Here is a 26,440-nt window from a genome sequence, read left to right on the forward strand (position 1 = left end):
TCTGATAAGAAAGCTTTTTTTTTGTTTGTTTGTTTTTGTTTTCCCAGGAAGGGTCTCACTCTGGCCCAGGCTGATCTGGAATTAACTGTGTAGTCTCAGAGTGGACTTGAACTCACACTGATACACCTATCTCTGCCTCCCGAGTCCTGGGATTAAAGGCGTGCACCACCACACCTGGCTAAGAAAGCTTTGCTTTATAATCCATGTTTATTAATATCCTGTCTATCCTTTAATACCTACATCAAATATAGTCTCCTTCATGAAGACTTTCTTTGACAAAATGTGCTAGAAGCACATATCTGATATTTTTTTCAATCTCAGAATACTTAAGATTAATGACATGTTATAGCTCATTTTATAATAATTTGTACTTTTGCTTTGCTCCTAACAGTCCCTGAGGGCAGGGCCTACGCTTACTCATCTCTCAGTCTGAATATTAGACCCAATAGATATTCACTGACTTGAAGTGAAATTCTTGCCCCAAACTATATTTTATAATAAATAGCAATACTGTTATATCTTGGACTAATGATGTTCTCTGGCTAGGAAACTCATTAAATGGTCGCATTCACATCTAGCCCCTTTGGGAGTGACATGGCCAATATAATTAACCACGTGCCATAGAAAAGGTGTAGGAAAGTTAAGTGATTGCCAGTGTCATACAATAGGGGGCCGGTAATTCTCAAGCTCCAGTCTACAGGTTTGATTTCAGTTTCTTTTAAGAAGTCTCCCTCCTTTGAAAAATGAAAGTTGCTGTCCACTGCTTGGAACAAGAGGAACTGAGGTGCTTAAGCAGTTTATCCTGCAGGGATGTACTCAGATTCGGATGTGTAAGTCTCAAAACGAGACACCAGGCAGTGGTCCTGTCTCAGTTTCTAAGTCTAGTGGCTAGGGAGCAATCCAAAGAGAGGCTGTCTCCTTTCCACTCACCCAGCCTTCCACGAACTGTACTGTTCACTTGGCTGGAGGGAGCCCTTGCTAATTGCCTCTTACTGGTCTGGTAGAAGATGACGCACCTGAAAGGAGACAAGGCCTCCCTGCGCACAGTCTCAGCAGCAGGCAGCAGAGGTCTCTTCAGAACTAGAGATGGCCGGAGCTGGGCTGTGCTCTCTGAAAGTCAGGACAAGATCTGCCACCATTCAGAGCCCCACCTGAAAATCACAGCACTGCCACTCGGAGACCCAGTCCATTTCTCACATAGTCCCAGATATTTCAAAAATATTCAATACTAGTCTATTAATAAATCTGCACTTATTATAGACTTCATTTTTGTTTCTCTAAAGTGATACAAGCTCTACGTTGAAATTTCATTTTCTCCCCCCAGCTAATGGTAAGGGCTGGAGAGAGGAGTAATGGTGCTTTTCTTGAAAACAACATCCTTGTATTTACATTTTAAGAAGGTATAAGGAAGACAGAATGGCCAGCCTGATAACTGGAATTTCAGCTTTAGAACTCCTTCCTCTCCATTGGGCCTTAGCTAGGTTCCAGTAATTATTGCTCAGACACATAGTCTTGGAGCTTTGCTTTTCCTCAGACTTGTACACAGTTCTAGGAAGGGTTGTTGCCAAAGCCATCATGTGATTTATTGACCCTCCACTGGGACAAGGGGGAACAGATATAACTTTGTGATTTTATTATAAGGAGGCTGGGTTAATATTTCTAGGTGAAACAAGCTACTATACCGAGTTCAAACATCTGAAGAGGGAGGTTAAGAAACCCTGAGTGTGGGGTGTAAGGATTATTCTGTCCTGGGGCTGTACAGACGTCGTCTGAGGCAGGGAGCAGGAGAAGAAAGGACACATTGTGACCCATTTCCAACACCTCCTGTGTGTAGAGGCGGAAGTTCCTTGCCTGCAGAGGGACACGCGCGGAGGAAAAACAGGAGAGTTACAACATGGCACTTACATAAACAACACCGAACTGGCATAAAACATCTAACAAAATTACACGACTTCAAGCTTGGAATTTTTATACAACATAAATATTAGGGTTCAGCCCATTTAATAATGCTATATAAAATCAAGATTTAAGGCAGTAATGTTCCACATAAACTCTGAAAACAACATTTATGCTTCTTACAAAAGCAGAAAATGATTGCATTCTGTGGGCTTTTCAAAATGATGAATATAATTACATGAAGCAACAAAAATGGATTGAATTAAAAATCCACTAGTTTCAATTTAAGTCGGTTAAGGGGGAAAAATGTAGTTTCTGGCCAAGGACTGAGAAAATTTTACAAGTACAAAAAAAATGTTGTATGTACTGGTAGGCAGTTAAGCAGCCTTCTCCCAACATGTATATGTAGCCTGAGAGTCACCAATGAAATATGAGCCCCTTCAAACCTGCTAAGTCCAAGAAACCCTTTAATAGTATCTACTGTCACGAGTAGAGCTGGTATTTTTTTCCTCCTCGTGAGTACAGGGCTACCCCTAGAATAATCCCTTGACTCTCCTAGAGTCTTTAGCTTTTCTTGCAGTTTAGCCTTCAGCGGTGTTGACTAGTTTCGACTGGTTGGGGTGTATAGACTCCAATGCAGAGCAGTAGCCAGGTAGAAGACACTTTGGAACTTCTCATTTGCCATGCATCTCTCTGTGATTTCTTTTCTTATTGAAAGAGCAGATCACTCTTGTTAATGGTCTTCCCACTCAATACAGGCTATACTTGGTTTTGTGTGTGGCGGGGTGAGGGTGTGGTGTTTTAAGGAGAGGGGCAAAAATGATGAACAAAGGCAAAACAAAAGTAAATGAAACAAAAATCAGCCAACCAGCCAAAAATTCCTAGGATTCAGCTGGATGCTATGCCATGTTAAGCTATTCGATAGGACCTAACCAATTTTTATGAGTATCTTCTATGCCAACAATTTACTTTGAAGTTGTTTACTTATAGAGGATAGAAGTACACATTTTAATTTAGATAATTTTGTCAATAAATCATCTGTTGGTGAAAAGCTAGCATGAAATAGGCTTGTAACGCATTGTTGGAGATTCCATGATTATCTTGTGTTCCTGAGTCAGTCAGTTGCACATCTGAGAGTGTGCACCTGTATGTGTGCATCTCTGGATGTGTGTGCTTGTTGCTTCATGCTGTCCTGAGCCTGAGACTCGGGAGTCTTTCAGGGTAGGATAGAGGATGCTTGCTTGTTTGTTTGAACCCATCACACTCTAGAGAGAAGTCTGGAAAATTTAGAGGACTCTGATAGGGAGGAGCAGGAGAGAAGGAGCAGAAGTGGGCCAGGGTGTGTTTGGAGGTATTAAATTCAGAATGTGTACGTGCATGCAGATTGGTATTTAAATACATGAAAATAAATATATATATACTTATCTACATGCACACACACACACACACACACTCTCTCTCTCTCTCTCACACACATACACACGTATGCCCCTCAAATAAGTTTTATGAAGCGACTCAGTTTCCATGAGCCATAAAAGAAGATAAAAGTGGTAAGGTCTGGTACCTGGTGCAGAGGTATATTGATCTGCTTAAGGAGAGCTTTCACCGCCATCTGGAGCTCGTCGAAGAACAATTGCATGGGGCAGTCAGAAGTATGATCCACACTTTCCATAGAGTCCAAGCCAGAAAGCTTTTGGATCCATTCCCATTCCTCTCTGTATGTTGAGTCAAGTTAAAATTAGAAATACAACAAAAGTTCAGAATATAGCTGAGAACTTTCTTAGTTGTATATGTCCTGGGTAGCCTGGATAACAAATTCTTGGTGGTGAAGATGCAATGCAGTTCATGAAACATGCTTATTTTTTTGCTACCTAGATGTTTGAAATGGGCTGTTTCTAATTGTAGCGTTGTTTACCTGTGTACCTACTCTTGCCTCAGAACAATAGGTGTGGTTTGTGTGAATCAGTGTTTGAAGCTTCCAGTATTTGTCATAATCCCGCCTCTCCTCATTTTCCGGTCCCAGTGCATCTTCAGGAAGTTCTAAGGTCCTACATGTTACCACAGGGGCATCTGCTGGTTAATTCTGCTTTTGGGTAACCACAGGACTCTGATCCAGCCCAGGCTACAAACCACACAGCACAGTTCAGCCCTGGCCTGTTGTAATTGTGGGGACTATTTTGGTTTCTTTCCCCTCCCAGAACTTGAAGAGAATCACAAACAGGAACACCAGACAATTCCAATAAAAGGAACCAGTAGACACACATCACTGCTTCCACCCTCCTCCCTGACCAGTCATCTGTGACTCCACTCTGCATGCTCCATGGTCCTTCCTAATGAACTTTTCCAAATGTCACGCAGGAGGGAAGGGCAAAGAATGGTGGTGGGAGGAAAGCCCATGTGGCTCGTCCCCCAAATGCTGCCCTTCGAAACGAGCTTGAAAAGACCAAGGTGAATGGCCCTTGGGCAGCATTGTTTCCACAGGTATTTGAGCACACGTCTTTATACACATTCATCTGGCCCAGTGTCTCCCTTTACCTCTGCAGGAAGCAGCAATGTGCTCTTGGGAGCAGGTTGGGGCTGGGGTGGGGAGTGGGGGTGGGAGAGGAGGGAAGGAAAGGCTTCCTGTCTAGTGGGGACAGGGATTCCATCCCATGAAAACTAAAGGTTCTGCCCAAATGGTCACAGCAGCCCGGGCGCCAGTCCCTTGGGTTAGAAAACCAAGTTAATTGTGGTGTGAGCTGTTTATTAAGAAAAAAAAAATCTCAACATAACAAAACAAAACAGACAAACAAATCAATCAACCAACCCAAATATTCTCTCTTTACTGTCTGAGAAAAGTTTCTGCTTTTAAGATATCTGTTTCATTTCAGGCCTCACACTGGACAAGAGTATGGAAAAATCTATCATTTGTTCCAATAAGAGGGGGAAAAAAATCAAAATTAAGTCCTATTGCAATCTGGGCATACTTTTGGCCTCACAAATCATCAAAATCCTTGAGAACCTGTGTGGGAAAAATGTCTTTTTTCTCATTACCAATCCATAACTGAAGGAGAGATTTGTGACTAGCATAGGTATGCACAAAACCTAAAGGCCCCGTTGCTAAAATGGGATCTGTAATCCAATTAAAAACTCCATCACTAGTAAGAATAGTGCTACCACTATCCAGTCAATTTTGCCTATGACATTGAGAGAGAGTGATGAAACTTACAGAACATAGGCTGTTGCTGTCTTTTGTACAATTAAGTCTTGGGGGCTGGAGAACTGGCTTAGTGGTTAAGGTACTTGCCTGCAAATCCTAGGGACCCAGGTTTCAGTCTCCATTACCCATATAAGCCAGGTGCACAAGGTGACACATGTATCCAGAATTCATTGGCAGTGGCTGGGGACCCTGGCATACCCTTTCTTTCTCTCTCCCCCTTAAATAAATAAACAAACAAACAAATGAACCTTGGGTACTTGGCAAGTGCAATGTGTTGGTATTACCACTGAAACATAGGGTCTAACCCTTTAACACAAATAGAGTCATGGATGAGAAAGACCACTGCCAAGCCAACTCATGAAGGAACCAAGCATACATGGAGCCTTTTGGGAGGAACTCAGAAGATAACAAATGGTGATTGTCCAAATAACCATCAGATGGCAGACTTAGAGTCCAGGTGCAGTTGATAAGTGCAAGGAATGGTGGCCAGTGAATTCTTACAGAGATGCCTGCTACCACCATCTCCATCACCATTGCCTCCACTGTCATCCAAAAAGGCCTTCGGAGACATGATAGTTAATAAAGTCTGCCACATTAGAGACCAAATCTTAATTGACCATGTTTGTTTGTTTTGGTTAAAGCAAATCCATTGGTGGACCAAGCATGTGAGGGTGTAGTTTGCATTCTTTAAAGAAACCTGAGGACTTTTTTCTTTCATGATATATTCCTTCTTTATTTTCAGGTTGAGCACAATTCAGTTTATTATAGTAGACTTTCTGAGACCTGTTATTAAGGTTAGTTGTAAAGTTGAGCCAGATTACCAAGATTGGGCAACTCTCCCAAAACTAACAGAGTAATTCACCAAATGCCAGACCATAGAGCATGTTTCCAGCACTTCAGGCTTCGCTCCTTCTTTTCTTCCCTAGAGAACCATCAGCATGTGTGAACGTATAAGGTCTTTGGGCCAGAGAGTACAAAGTAAGGACACTGAAGGCCCGGATGGGTCGGGGCTCTTTTAAACACAAGGAGAATTAGTAGCTTTCTCAGATCCCATTTTCCTAGGTGTTAGGTAAAACAAAAAGCAAAAAGAACATGGCTATGATACCAGGAATAGCAATGTGGAAAGCAAAGGCCATCTATTTGTTAAGCTGAGGAGATGGTAAAGAGATAGCATCTCCTTTTGGTGGGCGTGTTCCTCTCAACAGACCAGTGCCAGTTCCCTCTTTACCTAGTGCTAAGATCAAAGTTCCCCAGTACTGTGGGAGGGACACCTCCCTAGAAAAAATTACATTGGTACATAACACTTCACTTTCTTTGGGGCCCATCAAACCCCAGTCACTTGAACCATTGTTTTATCAGAGAAAAGGAAAATCCTGACTCTCAAGCAACCACTTACTTGGAAATGTTATTATTTTCACGGATCTTCACATGGCAGAGAATGTTGGGCAACTTTTGTGTGACGAGAACTTTGATTTGGTCCACAGAGCTACATAGCTTAAGGTAACCTAGATACAATCCAGGAGACAGCCGCTGATGACTCCTTTTGTGGTAGGAGAGAATGTCCTGCAGGGTGAGACAAAAGGAAATCAGTCACCTGGCCCACTGTTCTCCAACCCCTTTCTTCTCTAAGGCAGACCTGCTTTGAATGCAAAGAGCTGTAACTGAGGAGGTGAGAAACCTCAGGTGCCACCATGAATGGTGGGGAAGTGTTTGGGGTTGCAGGCTAGTTATACCTTCAGGAGAATTCCCCTCCATGTCAGGGACTCAGTCTTTAATATATATTTTGCACATTTATTTTCCTCAGATTTCTGTGCCAAGGGTAGGTTTGTGGGTTGTGATTGGGAATAGCCTGCTGCTAGTGGAGGCAGATAATAAAGAAAGATAGAATTCATAATTTCTCTTCTCAGAGGGCTTATGGTTTAGCTGGAAGAAAACAAACATTTGCCTGTCTAAAAGCTGACAAAACACAAGAAGTCTCCTAATTTCAGGATAATTGGAAAATGCTATTTTAAAGGAAGCCATTTAAAATAGAATCACATTTTTTTAAAGGCTTGATTCTTTATCTTAAAGATTTAAAAAGAGTAACCCAAGAGATTTCTTTAATTTTTTAAATCACTAACATTTAAGTTGTATTTGTAGTTATACACTAGTTCTAAGAATAAAGAATGAATCAAGCATTGATTTTTCTCTGTGGCTTAATTTCTTAGACTACACTGTATGATAGCTGATGACACTTCTCATATTTGACTCTCACTGTGTAATCATGAAGAAAATAATTTGTGTAAAAGTATTTGAAGACTTTGTGTTTTTTTCCCTGGAAACTTTTAAAATGTTGGTTTCAAGCAATGACCTACAAAGATCTTGTTCATTTCATGCTCTTCATCCAGCTGCTCTGTATTTCTAGATCATCAGTTGTCATTGTCTTTGACTTAGAGCCAAGGCCTTCATCTTAATCAGCTTCACAAAATAGTTTTAAAAAAAAATATTTATTTTGGGGCTGGAGAGATGGCTTAGTGGTTAAGCGCTTGCCTGTGAAGCCTAAGGACCTCGGTTCCCCAGGACCCACGTTAGCCAGATGCACAAGGGGGCGCACGCGTCTGGAGTTCTTTTACAGTGGCTGGAGGCCCTGGCGCGCCCATTCTCTCTCTGCCTCTCTGTCTATCTGCCTCTTTCTCTCTCTGTCTGTTGCTCTCAAATAAATAAAAATGAACAACAGCAACAACAAAGTATTTTGTGAGTACTTTTGCACATGTATGTTTGTGTTTATGTACATGTTTGTGTGTGAGTGCAGGTATGTGTGTACACATGTGCAGGTCAAGGGGCAACTTTATGGTCGGCCCTTGTCTTTCTGCCTCACTTTAGGCAGAGTTTCTTTCCCTGCATTCTCGCTGTGCTGTTGTCTTTGCTGTGCTTATGGGGACATCTCACTGTCAGTGTCAGAGTGTGGAGATCACAGAAGCTCTCATGGCTTCCAGCTTTTTATATGGTGTTTGGGGATTAAACCTGGGTACTCTGGCTTGAGCGGTAAGCACTTTATCCACTGAAACATATCTCCAGGTCCTGAACTTTTTTTCTAAAAAAAAAAAATTTAAATTTTTTTCATGGGGTTGCACTGAATTTACATTGCATGGCCACATCAAAAATGTCCCAGAGGCTGCTGAGATTGAATGAAGTTGTTCATACTGTGTAGCTTGCTCACCAAGTGAGGCACAATGAATGTTTGAATGGAATTTTGTTTACATGTCATTATTTATCTAATGAGCATTTTGAGTGATGGCTTTTTGCATCCCTGTACAACTTCAGGGACCCAGATAATAATTAGAAAACAGGCATTCTCTCTTTTTTGTTCCCATATTAGTAAACTGATTTACTAACTTATGTAGTAGGGTTTGGGAAATAGAAGTGATGAGTCAGGTAACTGAGTATAGTGACAGGTTTCCTATATACCACAGTTTTGAGAAAAGGTAAAATAACTAAGCGTAAATTTCAAATATCATCACCAAAAAATGATAAGTAAATGAGATGACAGCTATGCTAAGTTTGATTTAATATTTTACATGGTATACATATAGCAAAATATTACTATGTACCCAATAATATTTTTGCAATTAAAACTATTATTAATCAAGGATGCAGAACCTGAGGGGAGAATCAGCCTGTTACACTTCACCAGGGCCCCAGCTAAAACCATAGAGTAACTGGGGAAATGAGCAAGGATGCTGCTTTTTTGGTGAACCTGGTATCAGCACAAGGGTGGAGGAGATAGACACAGAGAACACTCAACTCCTGCAAAACCAGATATCCAGAGATACAGAGGCTCCCAAGACCTCATACTAAAATAGACCTAAAACAAAACCAACATGGCTCAGGGAAATTTGCAAAAGAGTGGTTGGAAAGATTATTAGAGCCACAAGTTGGGACATTATGCACAGAGACATTGCCTTTCCCCCATAACTGGTGGCTACCCCCACAATGCATGACCCGCAATCCCCATGGAGATAACTGGCATCCCCAGTGAGTAGAGTTCCTTTGGTGGGGTCAGGGATGAAGTAAAGGATGGTACCAACATGTGCTGTTTACACACTGAGTATGTACATAAAGAATAAAGAAAAAAAAACGGATAGGTAATTTTCAGCAGAGTGAAGTAAAGGGATCTAACTGTATAGATATTGGGAAGGCAAGAAATAAGAAAGGAACATCTGAGATAGTATAGAGATCTTTATGGAGGAGGAAGGGACAGGACCTTCCTAGACCTTTTCACTCTGATGGAATGAAGTCCTGCCATCAGCCATTGGCAGTATCTGGCACACACTGATTACCCTGTCATTCATCAAACACACACTGGATTTCTGTGAGGTGCTAGACACTGTGGGGAACATTGAGATTTGGGGTAAACATGACATAGTTTCTCCTCTGTGAAAGTTTAGAAAGACAGATGAGTGGACACTATCACAGTATAGTGGCATCCATTTTGTAATGGAAGTATATAGTGGAAGAATTTTCCATCTTTTCTGCATTTCTCTTCTTTGCAGTGTTGGAGGTCAAACCCAGAGCCTCATGCATGCTAGGTAGGCTCTGTGCTATTGAGTGACACTGACCCCTCTGTTCTCTTCTTGAACGAGACTGAGATTCATGGCAAGGCTGCATTTTGATTGACTTATGCCTTTCTTATCCAGTCCTGTTTTGTGTACACATCAGGATGCAGTGTGGAAATCAGACTAGAACTCTAAAACAGAATGTTTTAACAGCAGAAGACAGGCAAGTTAAGAATGGTCCAAGTTGTGAGGAAGATAACTCACCATGCCCAGAAAAGCAGATCTAAAAACGATTAAGCAATATTGGACAAAACAAAACAAAATACCAGAAGGAAAAAGATCATCTTTATGATCAAGTAATAAAGATTACTAATATAGGATTCGGTTAGACTCAACTTATTAATACTTCTATCATGGCTCTTCAGAGAAGATCATAGTAAATAGTTGACCAGAAGAAGTTCATTCAAAATAGTGTACTTTTTAGGACATGAGCAAGTTATGCAAAGGAGAGAAATGGTTAATGTGGGAAGAAAAAATAGAAGTATTTAAATCAGCAGAGCTTGATGACAGGCACATAAGGGTATAAGCAGATGTGGTTATAGCCCCACAGGTCATTATTTTTGAGACATCGTGAAGAACTGAAGTCCAAAGAGATTAGACAAATATTCCTGTCTTTGTAACAGAAATGGAGGAACATAGGGTAACCCTAGTAATTAAGCACCTCTAACTTACTGATCATTGGGAGAAATGAAGAAGAGTAACGAAGCAATCAACCCACAGTCACCCAGAAAATCACAGAGACAGCTTTAACTCCTAATCACCATCAAATAGGATTCACAAACAGAGAGAATCTCCAGTGTCATCCATTTCATAAGATAACCCGGCAAGAAGCCGACTCTTGACCCTGTTACCTTACCAAACAGATTTGTGGATAATGAGGCTGGTGTGGGACTGGCAGACAGATTGAATGATAGCCCAGGAGGGACTGGTGCTGGGGACAGTGTGCTCAGCTCATTTATTGACATCCCGGACAAAGCAAATAAAAAAAAAAATGCGTGTATCTAATTTGTGGGTCCCAGATTTGGTGTGGTTTGGATTTTCTGGAAAATAGTAATAAAGCTATGAATGACCCAGTACGTTGGAAAAATAAGCCTATCATAATTAGGGTTGAAATGTAATAAGAAAATGTGCTTATAAAGACTCAAATCAGAGTACAAATATAGGATGGGTAAGGGTGTAGGAGACAAACGTGGGGGTCAGCACTGACCGCAAATAGAACACGAGCTGGGAACATACCGTGGTTATGCGTAAACCAACAGGGCCCTGAGATGGAGTAATTCACTCTTTCATTCAATTTTTTAAAAGACTATTACTGAGCATCTACTATGTATTTTCATGTCTTTACATAGCCATTTATCCTTCATTAGTCAGAATGTTTTTGGAGCCTAAAAAAATGCATGGGAAAAGAAAGGAGCCATCTCATTCACATAATCTAATAGCACACCCCAAAGGCTTTCTAGAACCAACTGCAATGCCTGGACATCTGTCTAGGACCTGATTTCACCTTTAACTTGCATCTCTGGCTTTGGCTTTCCTTCACTTCCCATCCATCACAACCCTTTTGTGTCCCATCTCCAGACAGGAGGAATTGCTATCTCCTTCCACTTGCACGCACACTTGCTCTTTTTATGTTTTTGAGGTAATTGGGATTGAACTTCAGGCTGCCACATGATAGGCAAGAACTCTACTGCTAAGTTCCATTTGCAGCTCTCTCTCTCTCTTTTTTTACTTTTGAGACAAGGTCTCATTAAGTTGCATCAGATGGCTTTGAACTCACTGTAACCCATTAAGGCCTTGAACTTGGAGTCCTCTTGCCTCAGCCTCTGGAGTAGTTGGAAATGTGGGCATGCTTCAGCAAGCCAGTTTCCTCTCTCTCTCTCTTTCTTTCTTTATTTTTTATTTTCTGTTAGTTCATGCTGTCAATCATTATACCAACTTTCACTGGTCATGTACTTACTTACCCACCAGGCATTATGCTAGGTTACTGATAACAACAAGATGAACATGACATGATTTTATTTCCCATCATGGGACTTACTTTCCAGTGTGTGTGAGAGAAATATAAGCCACTTTCTCTACCCCTGCTTCATAAAATACATGTAGAGGCTGTGTAAGGTCCATGTAAACTGAAGGGAGGTGTGAGGGCCACCCTTTCAGCTCCTGTTTCCTTTCTTTATGATGCCCTCTCTCATTTCATTCCTCCTCCCTCCCTTCTCTGGCTCTCAATCTCCACCTGATAAACTTACCTTACCCTTATGGCTCAGCCAAATGCCACCTCTTCTGCAATGCCTTCCCTGATACTTCCAGGCAGAATTAATAGCTGCTTTGTGTGTGCTCCTATAGTACACTGCTTGTACTGCTATCAGGCGCTGGTTTAATTCTGCCTTGTATTACCTTGATTTGTTTATAAGCCTGTCTCCCTCCCTTGACTGAACTCCTTGAGCAAGGACCTTGACTTATTCATTGGATTTTCCTATAGCGCCTAAAAGAGAGCCTGGCACCTAGTTAATGTTGAAAAAAATGTTTATTAAATATGAAATGAAAGGACCAGAGGTGGCAGAGTCTGGGTCTTGCTGGGGAATATCTGGGAGGATCTCTCCAGCCTCTCTTCACCCATCAGCTCTCCTGAGGGCTTGCTGAATGAACAGCGAGGGTCTGCTTTTTCCATAAGTGCCAGACTTTAATCTTGCTGGTTATGAAGGATGGCAGGGGTCACACAAAATGGTAGCTGGTGGTCTCCATGGATCCAGGACTACATAGACCAGGAAGAACTGAAATTTTTTGAATTGTTTTATGGCTTTGGCAAATAAAGAAATTTTACACTAAACTCTGGAATTCCAACTTATATTTAAAAAGTGGAAACTATTTCAACAATGGGACTCTATTCTTTCACTGGAATTAGCTGGGTCTGACTAGGGGCTGCTCGCCTTAAGTGGAAGAACTCTCCAGGCTAGCGGAGTTCCTAGACTCCACTAACTCAGTGGTGTCTATTGTATTGTAAGGTTGTTTAATTATCACCATTGTGTAATATCCAGGCCACTTTTACTGCTCCAGAAAGAAGCGGCCCATTTATCACCTGTCCTTTTCCATCCTTTCCGCCCCTTCTCCTAGCACCACCAATCAACGTCTGTCTCACTGGTTTTGCCTATTATGGATGCACCCCATGAATGGAACCATACTCTGTGGTATTTTGTGTCTGGCTTCTTTCACCTGATGTGATGTTTTCAAGGCTCATCCATGCAATAACATAGCTCATGTCCATTCATATTTATGACTGGATAGTATTCTACTGTATGGCCATACTCCATTTTATCTACCCCTTCATTACTACAAAGTGAGATTATGTTCTATTCTTTGGTGATTATGAATAATGCCTGAAAGAACATTGGTGAACTCAGTTGTTATTTTTTAAGTTCATCCCTCTTAACTCATTTCCACTATTACTTATGATTTCTTTCTTTCTTTTTTCTTGTGCAACTCCAACAGACTGGCCTTTTTATGCGAGAGAAGGAGAGAGCAAGAAAGTGAGTGGGACAGAGAGAGAGAGAGAGAGAAAGAGAATTGGCGTGTCAGGACCTCTAGCCACTGAAATTGAACTCCAGACAAGTGTGCCATCTTGTGCACATGTGCAGCCTTGCGTGCTTGCGTCACCTTTGTGCATCTGCCTCATGTGGGCTCTGGGAAGTTGAACCTGGGTTCTTGGGCTTCACAGGCAAGCACCTTAACTTCTGGTAAGCTATCTCTCCAACCCGTGATTCCGTTTTAAAAAAATATATTTTTATTTATCTACTTGCAAGCAGAGAGAGGTAGAAGAGAGACAGAAAAAATGGGCCGAGAATGGGCACACCAGGGCCTCTAGCCATTGCAAACGTAGTCAGGTTCATGTGCCACTTTGAGTATCTGGCTTTATGTGGGTACTGGGGAATCAAACTCAGGTTGTTAGGCTTTGTGGGCAAGCACCTTAACCACTGAGCAATCTCTCTGTCCCTGATTCCTTTTTGATACTAGCCTGAGATTCTGCTTCAGGCCACAAAAGGGAATGTGCAAGTACAAAAGCAGAAAGATCAGAAGAGGCAAGAGATCCTAAGCTCATGGGGTGTAAGAAGATACTGGACCCCTAGAGGACACAAGTGATGTCCAGAGAAGAAAAAGGAAACATGATGGGAAGTATTGCAGTCACCTTTGAGTTTCTGGGACAAAACACCTGACCACAAGCAGATGATGGGAGAAAGAGTGTATTCTGGCTTATGGTCTTGAGGGGAAGCTTCATGACAGAAGGGGAAAGCCTGGCATGAGCAGAGGCTGGACATCAGAAATTTGCCACCACAGCTGGCAGGAATCAGCAAGAGAGTGAGTTGAGCTCTGGCAAGGCAGAACTGGGCTATAACATCCCTAAGTCCACTTCAACCAAAAGACCTTGTCCAGCAAGTCTCCACCTCCCAAGTTGCCACCTGCTGGGGACCAAGTCTTCAAAACATGGGAGTTTATGGGGGACATGTGATTCAAAGTACCACAGGAAGAAAAATATCTTCACCTGTTTCCCTGATACATCTTCTAAAGAAAGGAGGCAAAGAAGAAAAGGAGAGTACATAAAAACAGTATGGTGGAATAGGGGGAGCAACCCAGGATAGGTGTCAAAAGAAGTGTACTGGGCTGGGGAGATGGCTCAGTGGTTAAGACATTTGTCTGCAAAGCCTACTGACTTGTTCATATATGATTCCCCAGTACCCATGTAAAGCTGGATGCATGAAGTGGAACATAGGCATCTGGAGTTGGTTTGCAGCAGCTGGAAACCCTGGCGTGTCCAATCTCTCTGTCTCTTTGTCTGTCTGTCTGTCTGTCTCTGTTTCTCTCTGCTTGAAAATAAATAATAAACAAAAAGATGTGTGTCCTCTTTAATTTTGACTGATGTGACATCAAGGTTATTTCTTTGAAATCTACATCTTGATATCTGATCTGGACACAGTAGAATTATTCAGCCTCCCTGGATTTTCATGCAAATCAAATGACATCATAGATGAGACAATGAGTTATGAAGTTGAATATGTAATATATATGCAAGAGATTAATATTCAGAGGAGACTTCACATTTGAGGTGTCCAGTTACTGAAGTGATTTCCTGAAGACAGCCCAGCATCCAAGAGGAGTCTGAGGGTCCTTCTTGTTAGAAATATCCTCATCTCCAGTTAGTTAGCTCAGTTGGACTCTTAACTTATTACGTATCTACCAGGCAAACGTGAAAATAAATGGGAGATGACAAATTTGAAGGTGTGGGATTCGAGAAGGTTGGGAATTTGAGGAAGTTGGGATATTGGGATTTCATAGGGCTTTGTTGATAAGTAGATGAATTATGGGCTGTGATTTTGTTAAAATCCTTACCTATTTTGAAAACCCCTTGTGAATTCTATAGTTTTTGTGCATCTTTTCCTATTTGACGTGAAAAGATAGAGGAAATGATCAAATGGGTTGAGGGATGACTGGCTAGTGGCACAGGCCTCCTGGGAGAGAAGGGAAGAAGAAATGGATCAGAAGTGACTTGGGGGAAGCCTAGCTTTGCTTGGTTTTCCTAAGGGGAGAAATGATAAAAATCATCAACATGAGCTGTGCTTCTCTTCTGGAAATTCATTGAGTCCTCACAGAGCTCCATGAAGGAGAGTTTTCTGCAGAGGAGGAGACACAAGGTTTGAGAAGTAACTTGCACTGGATATGTAACTACAAAGGTTTGGTTAAAGACTCACATCCAGTCACCTTGATTCCCAAGGGGTGCCCAGAGTGTCTGGTGAGATCCCAGGGAGAAGCCAAGGCCTCTGTAAGGATGCCTTGTGCTGCTCATCACTGCTCTGAGATCAAAGAGCGCTCTGTGGCCTGTGGGAATTACCCAGCCTGCCCTGAGCTACCCTCAAGATCTATCTCCACTCTTGTGTTGAGTTGGTGAAGCCAACTTCTGACATAGTTAAATCTTCAGTCTAGGAGTGGTTGGCTACCAGCTCCAGGAGTTTTATTTCCCATTTCCTCTCCAGTGTAAAACTGGTATGGGAAAGTGGGGAGGGAGAAAAAATGGGGGGAGGAAAAAGAAGGGGTGGGTGGGAATGACATCAAGCAGGAATGTGCCAGTCAGCAGGGGTAAATTTTCCACTGGGTCTGTGTGGAAACCTGATCCTGCCTCTATTTTTGGTCTCCTTCTCTAACAACCTTTCACAAGATTGGAATTTTTCTGCACCTGTAACACATTTTTAATGTAATAAGTCTAGGAGAAACCAGGTATTATATCATGCTGGGGCCTGTGCTGTGTTTCTAGGAGCAAAGGTAGCCCAGACCCCAGTTTATTCCTATAGGGGATTAGTGTATTAGTCACCCTGTAAAAGCTCAATTTATTATGATTTCTTCAATGTTTCTTTTAGCACTTACTTATAGAAGGTGAAGAGGGGAGTCACGAATGCGTCTGTGTTCCCTGCCCTTACCTTCCTCACACATGCATATACACTCTATCCCCATGAACCCAAATTCCATACAAATCAAATCCAGATACACTGGCTTTGACCAATACACTTACCTTTCTTGCGTGGGACCGTGACCTGGTTTGGGCCAGTGCAAGTAATGAACAGGTGAGGTTTCTGCAGTAGGTATTCCTCAACTGGGAGTGAAAGTTAGAAAGTGTGGTAGCTGTTTAGGGTGACCATGATGGCTACTGGAGCCGAGGCTCAGATTCATGTGGTTCTTGTGGGACCAGGCCTTTCCTTCTCTGATATTCAGCATGGGCTGACTTGCATACATATGGTTTATGGAGCTCAGAGTAGATTTGTTTCTTGAAGGTAGGGTCTTGCTCTAGTCCAGGATGACTTAGAATTCACTAAGGAGTTTCAGGGTGGCTTTGAACTCACAGTGATCCTCCTACCTCTTCCTCCCTAGTGCTGGGATTAAAGGTATGCACCACCATGCCCAGCTAGATTTTTTTTAAATGTATTTTTATTTATGAGAGAGAGAGAGAGAAAGTGATTACGGGTGTACCAGGGCCTCCTGCCACTACAGATGAACCCCAGATGTATGTGCCACTTTGTGCATCTGGTTTTATGTGGGTACTGGGGAATCAAACCCAGGCTGTCAGGCTTTGCAAGTAAGTGCCTTTAAGCATTGAAACTTCTCCAGCCCTGGAGTAGGTTTTTTTTTTTTTTTGCCAGCTTTTATGCCTATCTGGTGAATTCTATACCTTCAGTGGTCTTTAAGAAAAATGTAAGAGAGAAAAAGAAACAGCTTGAAGCCTATAGCATGGTGAAGCTTGTGAAGCAGTGTGGCTGCCAGGACCGAGCATGCGCTCACACGTGGGTGTGGGCCTGTGTCCCGGTGCTGCCAGCCAGGCCGAGCTGCTTGGCATTTGAATTTTGGTGACTAACCCACGCTGCTATCTTCCATTCCTCACTGAAATCCCAAGTCAGCATTCCATCTTCCCTCCTTCTTCACTCACTAGAATTTGTACTCATACCCTAGGATGTGATAGGCCAGAGCAGGAATAAAGCCTGCTTCCTTCCCAGGCTTCATGTTGAACTCCCATTTGGGCCATTTCCTAGTGGTGCATCCACAGATGCTTTCCGTGATTTCCAGCACCACAAGCTAATTTTCTTCTGGTGTTTTTCTTATGAAAAAGAATACAGAATTATCACTGTAAGATGGCTAGAGAGCTGGTCAGGGCCTTGTAAGGGCTGTGCAAGAGAAGGACTGAATGATGGCAAAATTTTGTCACCTCACTAAGTATGTGTCTGTGTGTAGTCCTATGTCCTTTAACCTTTTTGACCTCTTTGAGTCCCAGTTGCTTCATTTCTAAAATGGATTTCACCATGCTTCCCTTTATCCCAAGACTCTATTATAAAGCAAGAGCAAATATGTTTAAAAGTATTTTGGTCCACTAGTTAGTACAAATGACATCCATATACAGCCACAATGTAGGATTATAGTTCACTCTGGTATTGATTTAGTGTTTCCGATGTGATGTTACCTATAGATCCCTGACGCAGTTACTTGTGTCAGTGTTTCTCACTAGTTCCTTGGTATCAGGGCTTGAATCTGTAATGTCCCCTACAGGCTCATGTTTGGTATACTTGTTCCTTGCTTGTGGTGGTACAGCTCTGGGTGGATGTGGGGCCTTTAGGAGGTGGGGCCTGACTGGCAGAAGTAACTCACAAGGTCATTAGCCCAGCCCCTGGTTCCTGCCACTCTCAGCCTCCCAGTCTGCTTTCATACAAACAGCTGCCCAGCCACAGCTCCATACTGTGCCTCCCTAATATGGACAGGCGACTCCAAAACCATGAGCTGAAATAAGTATTTCTTCCCTTAAGTTGTTTCTGTGGGGAATTGTGGTCACAACAGAGTGAAAGGAGCTAATGCAATTGTCAGAGCAGTTTTAGAGTGGTCACTGTGACCGTTGCCTAACAAATTCCTTTTCTAGAGAGGGTTTTAAAAATAAGCTTTGCTTTCTTTCCTCCATACGGAATCTAGATAAGTCATCTCTGGACTTGCTCTACTCCATCACTGTTTATATGAATGGCTCTTGGCATGTTCTGTTAAAGCTTCCATAATGGCGTTGGAATTGTAAGCCTATCAGGAAATAAAGAAACAGCAGCAGACAGACAAGTGGGTAAGGGTGCTTGATGCATAAGCATGGTGGTTTGAGTATTAGTACTATTATTATTATTGTTATTATTTTATTACTCTGGGTTTGAGCACTGTGTCAAAAGCTAGGTATGACCATACGTACCTGTAACCCTAGTCCTATGGGCGGGTGGAGGCAGGAGAATCACTGGAGCTCCAGGTTCAGTGAGAGACTGTGTCTCAAGAAAAACATGGCGCATGAGTGATAGAAGAGGGTATCTGACATTGTCCTCTGACTTCTGCCAGTGTATGCATGGGATGCACAGATCTGTGCACACACACATTTCACACACAGCACACACACACATCATACACAGCACACATGCACACACAACCACAACACCACAATCAATACGGCCATCAACATACCTGGATGGTTATCAGTAAAATGTCTAAGGCTGTTGGCTCCTCGGGTGTCGACAGAGACTTCCTCTGGCTTTGCAGTTTTGATATCTGCATCCATTTGCCGTTAAAGAAGGAATAAAGCATCTCCACTTCTCTGATGGAGACTATGAGTATGTTGCCATGCCGGTCTTTAATGGGTTCATAGTAAATTCTTCCCAAGTTGTGTGTTCCAAGTAAATTCTAGAAACCAAGAGATGATGAGTACTGGAGGTGATACTGTAACAGGGCCATACAAGTACAACAACACACAGAACAACCGTCTGATTTCTGAGAGGCTGTTTTGCTTCACACTCAGATCCAGCTTAGGGGGCGGGCTAGCAATGTGCAGAACAGAAGCTCAAAGAAAATGTCTTCACCCTGAGCCTGCGGAGATTACAGTGAGAGGGACCAAAATGATGTTTTTTTAAGCAAATTCAGTATCTGTAAATATCTCTTGCCCACATAGACACAACCAGCACACAAACCTCAGTTACCAGCTCTTGAAGAGAATCCCAGATGTTTTAAAGAAAAATGCCTGATATTTCAAGTATGCTACTTGTGGACTTTTCAAGAGATCTCCAGTAAGCGACTTTGAGGTGGGCTTGTTTAACATGAAGAAGTGAATTGACAATGTGGCCCATTGTACAGGGGTTCCCAGATGACTGCACTTTCCCTGGGAGATGCCATCCTCAGGAGATTGGCCTCCTGTGACTTATCTGCACTTCAGGGAGCTCTATTTACTGAAAAGTTGGCTGAAGTTATTTATATACTATGTCAACTGAGGCAGACAATACTATTAGAAGCCTGGGTGGGGGGCTATTAAATAGGAATTTTACAAACACTGAGGGTTGCCGGGGGGGGGGGGGGGGATCATTGAAGAGCTCTAACCCTGGGCACTGGTTGATGAAGACAAAAATCCCTCTGGCTTCAGGGTATCTTAAGCTTTCAAAAATTATAAATCACTGTAAGCCCCTAGTTGTTATTTTTTGTGAACTCACATAGACGACGACAAGATGACGTGCTAGTGCGAGAGCAAATGTGGAACTGGACTTTGTAAAAATGACAAGGTTGACCTAAAAAGTAAATGAGCCAGCTGGCCAGTATCACATCGCCGAAAATACCGGAGCGCTCCCTCATCGGTAGGGACTGTGTCTTAAGCCTTTTATTGTTACTCCCAAAGACCAAGTAATAATAAGCAATAATTCCATAAGCAATTGACATAAAAATTCATTTGGTGGGTGGGATTATTATTTTTTTTAAGCAATCTCATGCCTCAGCTTTTCCTTTCCAACAAGAGGCTTCTAAATGAAAGAGAACTGTTTCAGGTAAGATTTATTTTTTTAGTGTGGGCCTGTGTAGCACCGTAGTTGTAAATAGAGGCACTTTAGTGAATAAGCAGTGTTATGCTGATAATTGGCAAGACAAAACAGAAGCTGAACAAACTTCAAGGGGGGTGTCATGTCTAGTTTGTAGTTTGTGACAATCTCTGTGGTGTAAATATTCCTGTCACAGACCATCGTATGACAGTAAGCCTTCAAAAATTCCTGAATACTTAATAGTTGGCTCTCCCAAGCCAGTCACAACCCAGCTCCAGCACAGTACAGCTATCGAGACTTTACGTAGGCAGGTGTTGAGTCTCAGGGCTAGCCACTGTTCAGTAACTGCTGTTGACTCTCTCTGGTCCTGAGCGGTGACATCTTCAAGTAAATGTCCTTTATGTTAATCCTTACCTCCTAGCGTGTTTGGTGCATTAAATCAAGCAGAAAAAAAAGTGTTTTTTTTTTTTTTTTCAAACTCTTAACCCTACTACCTTGCTGAGTATGGGCTTTCTTTTTCACTTTGACTGGAACCCCACCTGTTCCCTGTATTTCTAGCTCCAGCTCAGCTTCCACAAACTCTGAGAAGATATTCCCAAGTGTGTTGCAGTTTGGGTATGAAATTTCCCCCAACAGGTGTATTGAAAGGTGCTTGGATTATGAGGCCTCTGATCTAATTATTCCATCAGTGGACTTATACGTTGATAGCATTATTGAAGGTGATGGAAACTAGGAGGCGAGGCCTGGTTGGAGGAAGTCAGTAACCAGCAGTGTGCCCTTGAAGGGTGTATCTTGTCCCTGACGTCTTCCTGTTGCTTCCTGGTCACCACGAAGTGAGCAGCCTCATCCACCATACACAAACACTGCCTTGGTATTCTGCCTTGTCCAGGCATGAAGCAATGGAATGAGCCAGCCCTGGACTGGAACCTCTAAGTCTAAGAGCAGAAACCAATCTTTCTTCCTTTGTTTCACTTCTATCAGGTGTTTTCCATGGTGATGATAAGGCTTTCTGGCAGAGTCCAGGAGGCAGAGGGCACCATCCTTTTCTTCCCTACTGCCTGTATATAAGTGTCTGTTGCGGTGTGTGTTTGGCCTCACTGAATGCAAGTGAAGTTCGTGCTGTGGGCTCATGGTTGTTTCTGTGTTTCTGGCTTATTTATTTAATTATTTGCACTGTGCCTGATATGTAGCAATAACTCAATAATACTTAATTAGCTGAATTAACTGCTGCTTCCCATAACACATTTCAAAATATGATTCACTTTTGGACCAAGGCTGATGGATATACATTGATTGAGGTGGTCATTTCATTTACTTTATGTTGTGGTCATTTAAATCAAGTATTTTTGCCTCACCATCAGCTTTGGAAATGCCCCGTCCCACTGGCAATACTGGGGGATTTGGAATCTTGGGTCCCCTTTTCTTTTCTTTTCTTTTTTTTGTTGGTTTTTGGAGGTAGGGTCTCACTCCAGCCCAGGCTGACCTTGAATTCACTATGGAGTCTCAGGGTGGCCTCAAACTCACAGTGATCCTCCTACCTCTGCCTCCTGAGTACTGGGATTAAAGGCATGTGCTACCACACCGGGCTTGGTCCCCTTTTCTTCTTAAAACTTCTTTAGGCTGTTTAATAGAAATACCTTTATGTTTTTGCCTGTATGTGGTGTGAGTGTGTGTATGCGTGCGTGTCTATGTGTGTAGTGTGTGTTTATGTGTGGAGGCATATGTGTGCATGCACATATACATGTGTGTACATTCATGTATGTGTGCCTCTATGCGGAGGCCAGAGGTCGACACTGGGCATCCTCAGTTACTCGTCACTGTAGTTTTTGAAACAGTGTCTAACTGCATCTGGAGTTCACTAATTCAGGTAGACTCTAGCTAACAAACTCCAAGTATCCCCTGTCTCTGCCCCTCCAGCTCTGGTGTTATAGATGTGTGCCACCATGCCCTGCATTTATGTGCGTTCAAGGAGTCCGAACTCAGATCTTCACGCTGTGTAGCAAGCACTTTACCAACTGAGTGATCTCCCCGCAAGTCCCCTGGCCCAGAAATGCCTTTTGACTGCAACCCCACCTCCTCTGAAGCACTCTAGGACTCGCGTGCTCACTGGCTCGTGCTCTCAAGGAGCCACGGAACTTTAGCTTTGTGAACTCCATGTGCCTTTGACGCCGGGCGGCCTGAGATTGCAGCTACACGGGCCGAGGACTGAAAACTGGCAAGAAATGAGGAAACCAGCGGAACAGGAGGACACGGGCAATTCTATTAATAAATTTAATGTTAGGGGAAGAAGAGAGATTATTTGGTAGCTGGGAGAGTATGTAAGACCATGGTGGGGTTAACTGGGAAATATGAGAGTATTTTTTAAATAGAGATAGGAGGGAAGAAATGAGATCCCAGACTCTATGTGTGGATGGAGCCTGTGGTCAGAGGGTGAGACTTTATCTGCTCAAACAGGGGAGAAGAAAGAGAAGGCAAGAGACTGGAGAGCTGGAGATATGAAGAACTCCAAGAGTGTTGCCATGGAGTCGGGTAGGGTTACACTGGCCGTCGTAGGCATCCCTTGGCATTTGAGTGCAATGGCTAGAACCAGCCTCCTCCTTCTCAAGTTGTTGATATCAGGTGAAAGTGGTCCTGGAAACCTCTAATAAATACTGAAGAGTTTTGCTTGAAATACTAAGATGGGCTAGCCTGTGATCCAAGCATGTCTGGGCTGAAGGGTGGGATATTGGGAAGGTCTACTAAAAGCACTGAGCCTTTTGGAAATGTACTATATCATAAAGAAAGGATGGCTTGAATGATAGCGTCAAAGCCCAATTAAGTGGGCAGGTCAGTGAGGAAAAGCAGTGCTAAATTTAGCCCAGTCATAGTGGCCCAGCTCTGAGAACTTCTCCTGGAGCATAGGAGGAAGTTCTGCAGTCAGGAGTGGGTGAGTTGCACTGAAGAGCACTGCTGACTGAACTCTCTGAGGCCATCAAGGACACGTGGCAGTTACCCACCTATGACAGCACAGAAGGACAAAAGTAACCTTTATGAACCCAGTAATTATTATGAGCTCAGGGGGTTGAATTGTCAGTGTTGCAGGGGTTCAAATGAAGAAGCTCCCATAATTGTACGTGGGGGTGGAACCACTGAATTTTTATACTTGTTTTTGTTTTTATGAACTTTAAAAAAAAAGTTCTATGGTATCGCCTTACATTCTATTGTGCAGATTTCTTGGGGTGACATGAATGACAGCTTTGCAGGTAGATGCACGTCACTGACACAGGTCCAGCCATCTCTTAAGGACCTCAGCTCTGAGGAGCAGGTGTGTGTGTGTGTGTGTGTGTGTGTGTGTGTGTGTGTGTGTGTGTGCACATGTGTTCATGTTCATGTATGAACATGTGCCAAAGTCTACAAATTCAGGTAATTCCAGAAATCCATGATAAAAACAGACAAACAAGCAAGCAAACAAACAAACAAACAAACAAAAGAACCCAGAAGAGCTCAGTTAGAATTCAGTGCCACTTCTCCGAGAGCTCTGTGATCTACAGAGATTCTTTCAGGGGTTGGGGACATGAGCAGATTTGATTGACAATACGAATTGGAAAATATGTTCAAAATTAAACATACTCTTTGTTTTTCATTAAGTAAACGAAAGTGGACCTAAATGCCTCTACCAAAAGCGCCACATCAAGAAAGTGCTTGAAGCACCTGTTGTTCCCTGCATTCCTCTTTGCACACTCACAGAAATGTGGGCCACCTGAGTGGCAAGGTCCTTTCAGGTGACCTAGTTAAACTCCTTTTTGTTTTCATTTTTCCCATGAGGGTGGAACTGAGACCCTAAGGAGAACCTAGCATCATCTATTTTCCTTACTCCTTGTTCAGCTCAGACTGTCCAAAAAATCTTCATGTGGCCAGAGATCTGGTAGGAGAAAAAGTCCATCCTTGCCTGTTCCAGGCAGGGTTGGTAATTGAACTCTGCAAGTTTTAAGCCAGTTCTTTGAGGGTCTGTGGAAGCCTGGTCCCTCACCTGGAGCTGGGCCGTTGCAGCAAGCATCTTCTGGCGGGCCTGCAGCACTGTGGACGAGGACATGGAGATCGGTACACTTTGCCTCAGCCACCTTATGTCTTCCCACATACAAGACAGCTGCAAAAGAAGTCACGGGGTCATATCATCATCCAAGTCAGTCCATGATTTAGGTTGTGGCATCAAAGCAGAGCGGGGAGAAGGAAACCTGACCCCTGATGTTTGTTCTCCAGTCCATTTTCAGATACATGCGAAACAACTTTTTGATCTCTGTCCAATTGGAAAAAGATCTGAATGTTAATGAAACAGTCAGATCCACATTTTAGTCTTTGCCAAATGATCCCATAACTCAGAATAGTGGAGACACAATCTGACAGGATGCAAGCCTCTTTGCTTTGGAAATGTTGTGTAGACACTACTTTGGCTTTTTTTTTTTTTTTAAAGACATAGAGCATGCTAGGGCTGAAAGAGACCTTTGAGATAATTTACTTCCACACCAAAACTTTGATCACTCAAGATCATTGCACTAAGGGCTCAGAGATTTATATGCAGCAATCGTGGTGCAGAGTGGGGGGGGGGGAATGAAATTAGAACCAAGTATACCTTCATGAACCACAGAAAATCTTGGGTAATGGAACTGGTGTGAGAGTCATCGATTTCAACTATTGGTATTTGATCTTCATTGGTGACTAACATATTGTCTTTATAATAAAATATAACAGCTATGTAGAGTCCCCTAAAAAAGAGAAGGCAAAATTAAAAAAAAATTACCTCTGACCCTTTCCCCTAACAAACTTGTGTTTTAGAAAAAAAATCTTTGTGGGTATAATACGATTTGAGATATACCTAGGAACATACTTCTGCCATGTGTCACAAGTTCACTGGCTAGAATTCAGACAAATTACTATCTTGCCCAAATTCTGAGGAGAATTCATTCCTTCTATAAAACAAATTAAATTTATAACCAGTTTCTACTCATAACCCAAACCAGCTCATTCCTGAGAAGTTAAGCCTTCCTGGAAAGATGATACTGGACTCACCGCTTCAAGGTCTTCACAAACTTGTTGGAGGAATGGAATAGGTGTTTCAGGCTCCTTGACACTGACTGTTTGCGGCCTGTGGTTTGTAATTTTGAACTTTCTGGAATGAAAAAATGTACTGTAAATTCTAGTTGTCAGATCAATACCCCGTTTCTCTGACCTACCTTCCTGCATCCCCATGGCCCTTCATGGTCACTAATCCTTGTCACATAGGGGTCCAGCTCATTTATTCCTTCAAAAAGACTGTATTTCTTGAAATGTATATGTTTGCATATGTGTGCCGTTTTCACGTGTGTATGCTTGTCATATGTGCAGAGGTCACAGGATAACCTGGGGTGCTGTCCTAAGGAGCACCATCTGCCTCCTTTGAGAGAGGGTCTCGCATTCGACAGGAGCTTGCCGTAGCCAAGACGGGCTGACAAGCACCAGGTATCCTCCTATCTACCTGGCCAGCACTGGTATTATAGGCATATGCCACTACACTCATCAGTTTTATGTGGCTAGTGAGGATTAGAACTCAGGTCTTCATACTTACAAAGCAAATACTTGACAGCTTGAACCATCGCCCCAGCCTAAACTTCTGTATTATCTTCAGGTAAGGTTTTAATGTGAAATGTCCCCCAAAGTCCCACACTTTGAATGCTTGGTTCCTTACTTGGTGGAGGTGTTTTAGCAGATTCTGGACGCTTTGGAAGATGTGGCCTGGTAGAGGGAGGGATTTATTAACCCTCTTGCTCTTAGTTTCCCAGCCACCAAGAAGTGAAGATCAGTCTCTTCCACATGCTCCCGTCACCATGATGCAGCCTGCTCCACCATGTTTTAAGCTGTTCTAACATGCCCTCCTCCACGATGTGAGCTGCTCCACCATGTTGTCAGCTGTTCTACCATGCCCTCCTCCACGATGTGAGCTGCTCCACCATGTTGTCAGCTGTTCTACCATGTCCTCCTCCACGATGTGAGCTGCTCCACCATGTTGTCAGCTGTTCTACCATGTCCTCCTCCACGATGTGAGCTGCTCCACCATGTTGTCAGCTGTTCTAACATGCCCTCCACCACAATGTGAGGTGCTCCACCATGTTTTAAGCTGTTCTACCATGTCCTCCTCCACGATGTGAGCTGCTCCACCATGTTTTAAGCTGTTCTACCATGTCCTCCTCCACGATGTGAGCTGCTCCACCATGTTTTAAGCTGTTCTACCATGTCCTCCTCCACAATGTGAGCTGCTCCACCATGTTGTCAGCTGTTCTAACATGCCCTCCACCACAATGTGAGCTGCTCCACCATGTTTTAAGCTGTTCTACCATGTCCTCCTCCACGATGTGAGCTGCTCCACCATGTTGTCAGCTGTTCTAACATGTCCT

General features: G+C 42.9%; 1 protein-coding gene across 1 annotated transcript in view; it reads right to left on the reverse strand.

Moving 5' to 3' along the window:
• Ankfn1 (ankyrin repeat and fibronectin type III domain containing 1) overlaps nucleotides 1-26,440 on the reverse strand; it is a 176,182-nt gene that overhangs the window by 33,566 nt on the left and 116,176 nt on the right. The window contains exons 9-15 of the mRNA XM_045159868.1: nucleotides 25,080-25,179; nucleotides 24,643-24,775; nucleotides 24,043-24,159; nucleotides 18,703-18,918; nucleotides 6,492-6,658; nucleotides 3,461-3,611; nucleotides 1,683-1,851 (exon numbers count right to left, since the gene is read on the reverse strand). Of these exons, the coding sequence (XP_045015803.1) occupies nucleotides 1,683-1,851; nucleotides 3,461-3,611; nucleotides 6,492-6,658; nucleotides 18,703-18,918; nucleotides 24,043-24,159; nucleotides 24,643-24,775; nucleotides 25,080-25,179 (1,053 nt within the window). The remainder of the gene's footprint in view (nucleotides 1-1,682; nucleotides 1,852-3,460; nucleotides 3,612-6,491; nucleotides 6,659-18,702; nucleotides 18,919-24,042; nucleotides 24,160-24,642; nucleotides 24,776-25,079; nucleotides 25,180-26,440) is intronic.

The sequence above is a fragment of the Jaculus jaculus genome, chromosome 9 (assembly GCF_020740685.1).
Source record: "Jaculus jaculus isolate mJacJac1 chromosome 9, mJacJac1.mat.Y.cur, whole genome shotgun sequence".
In the NCBI taxonomy this organism is placed as follows: Eukaryota; Metazoa; Chordata; class Mammalia; order Rodentia; family Dipodidae; genus Jaculus; species Jaculus jaculus.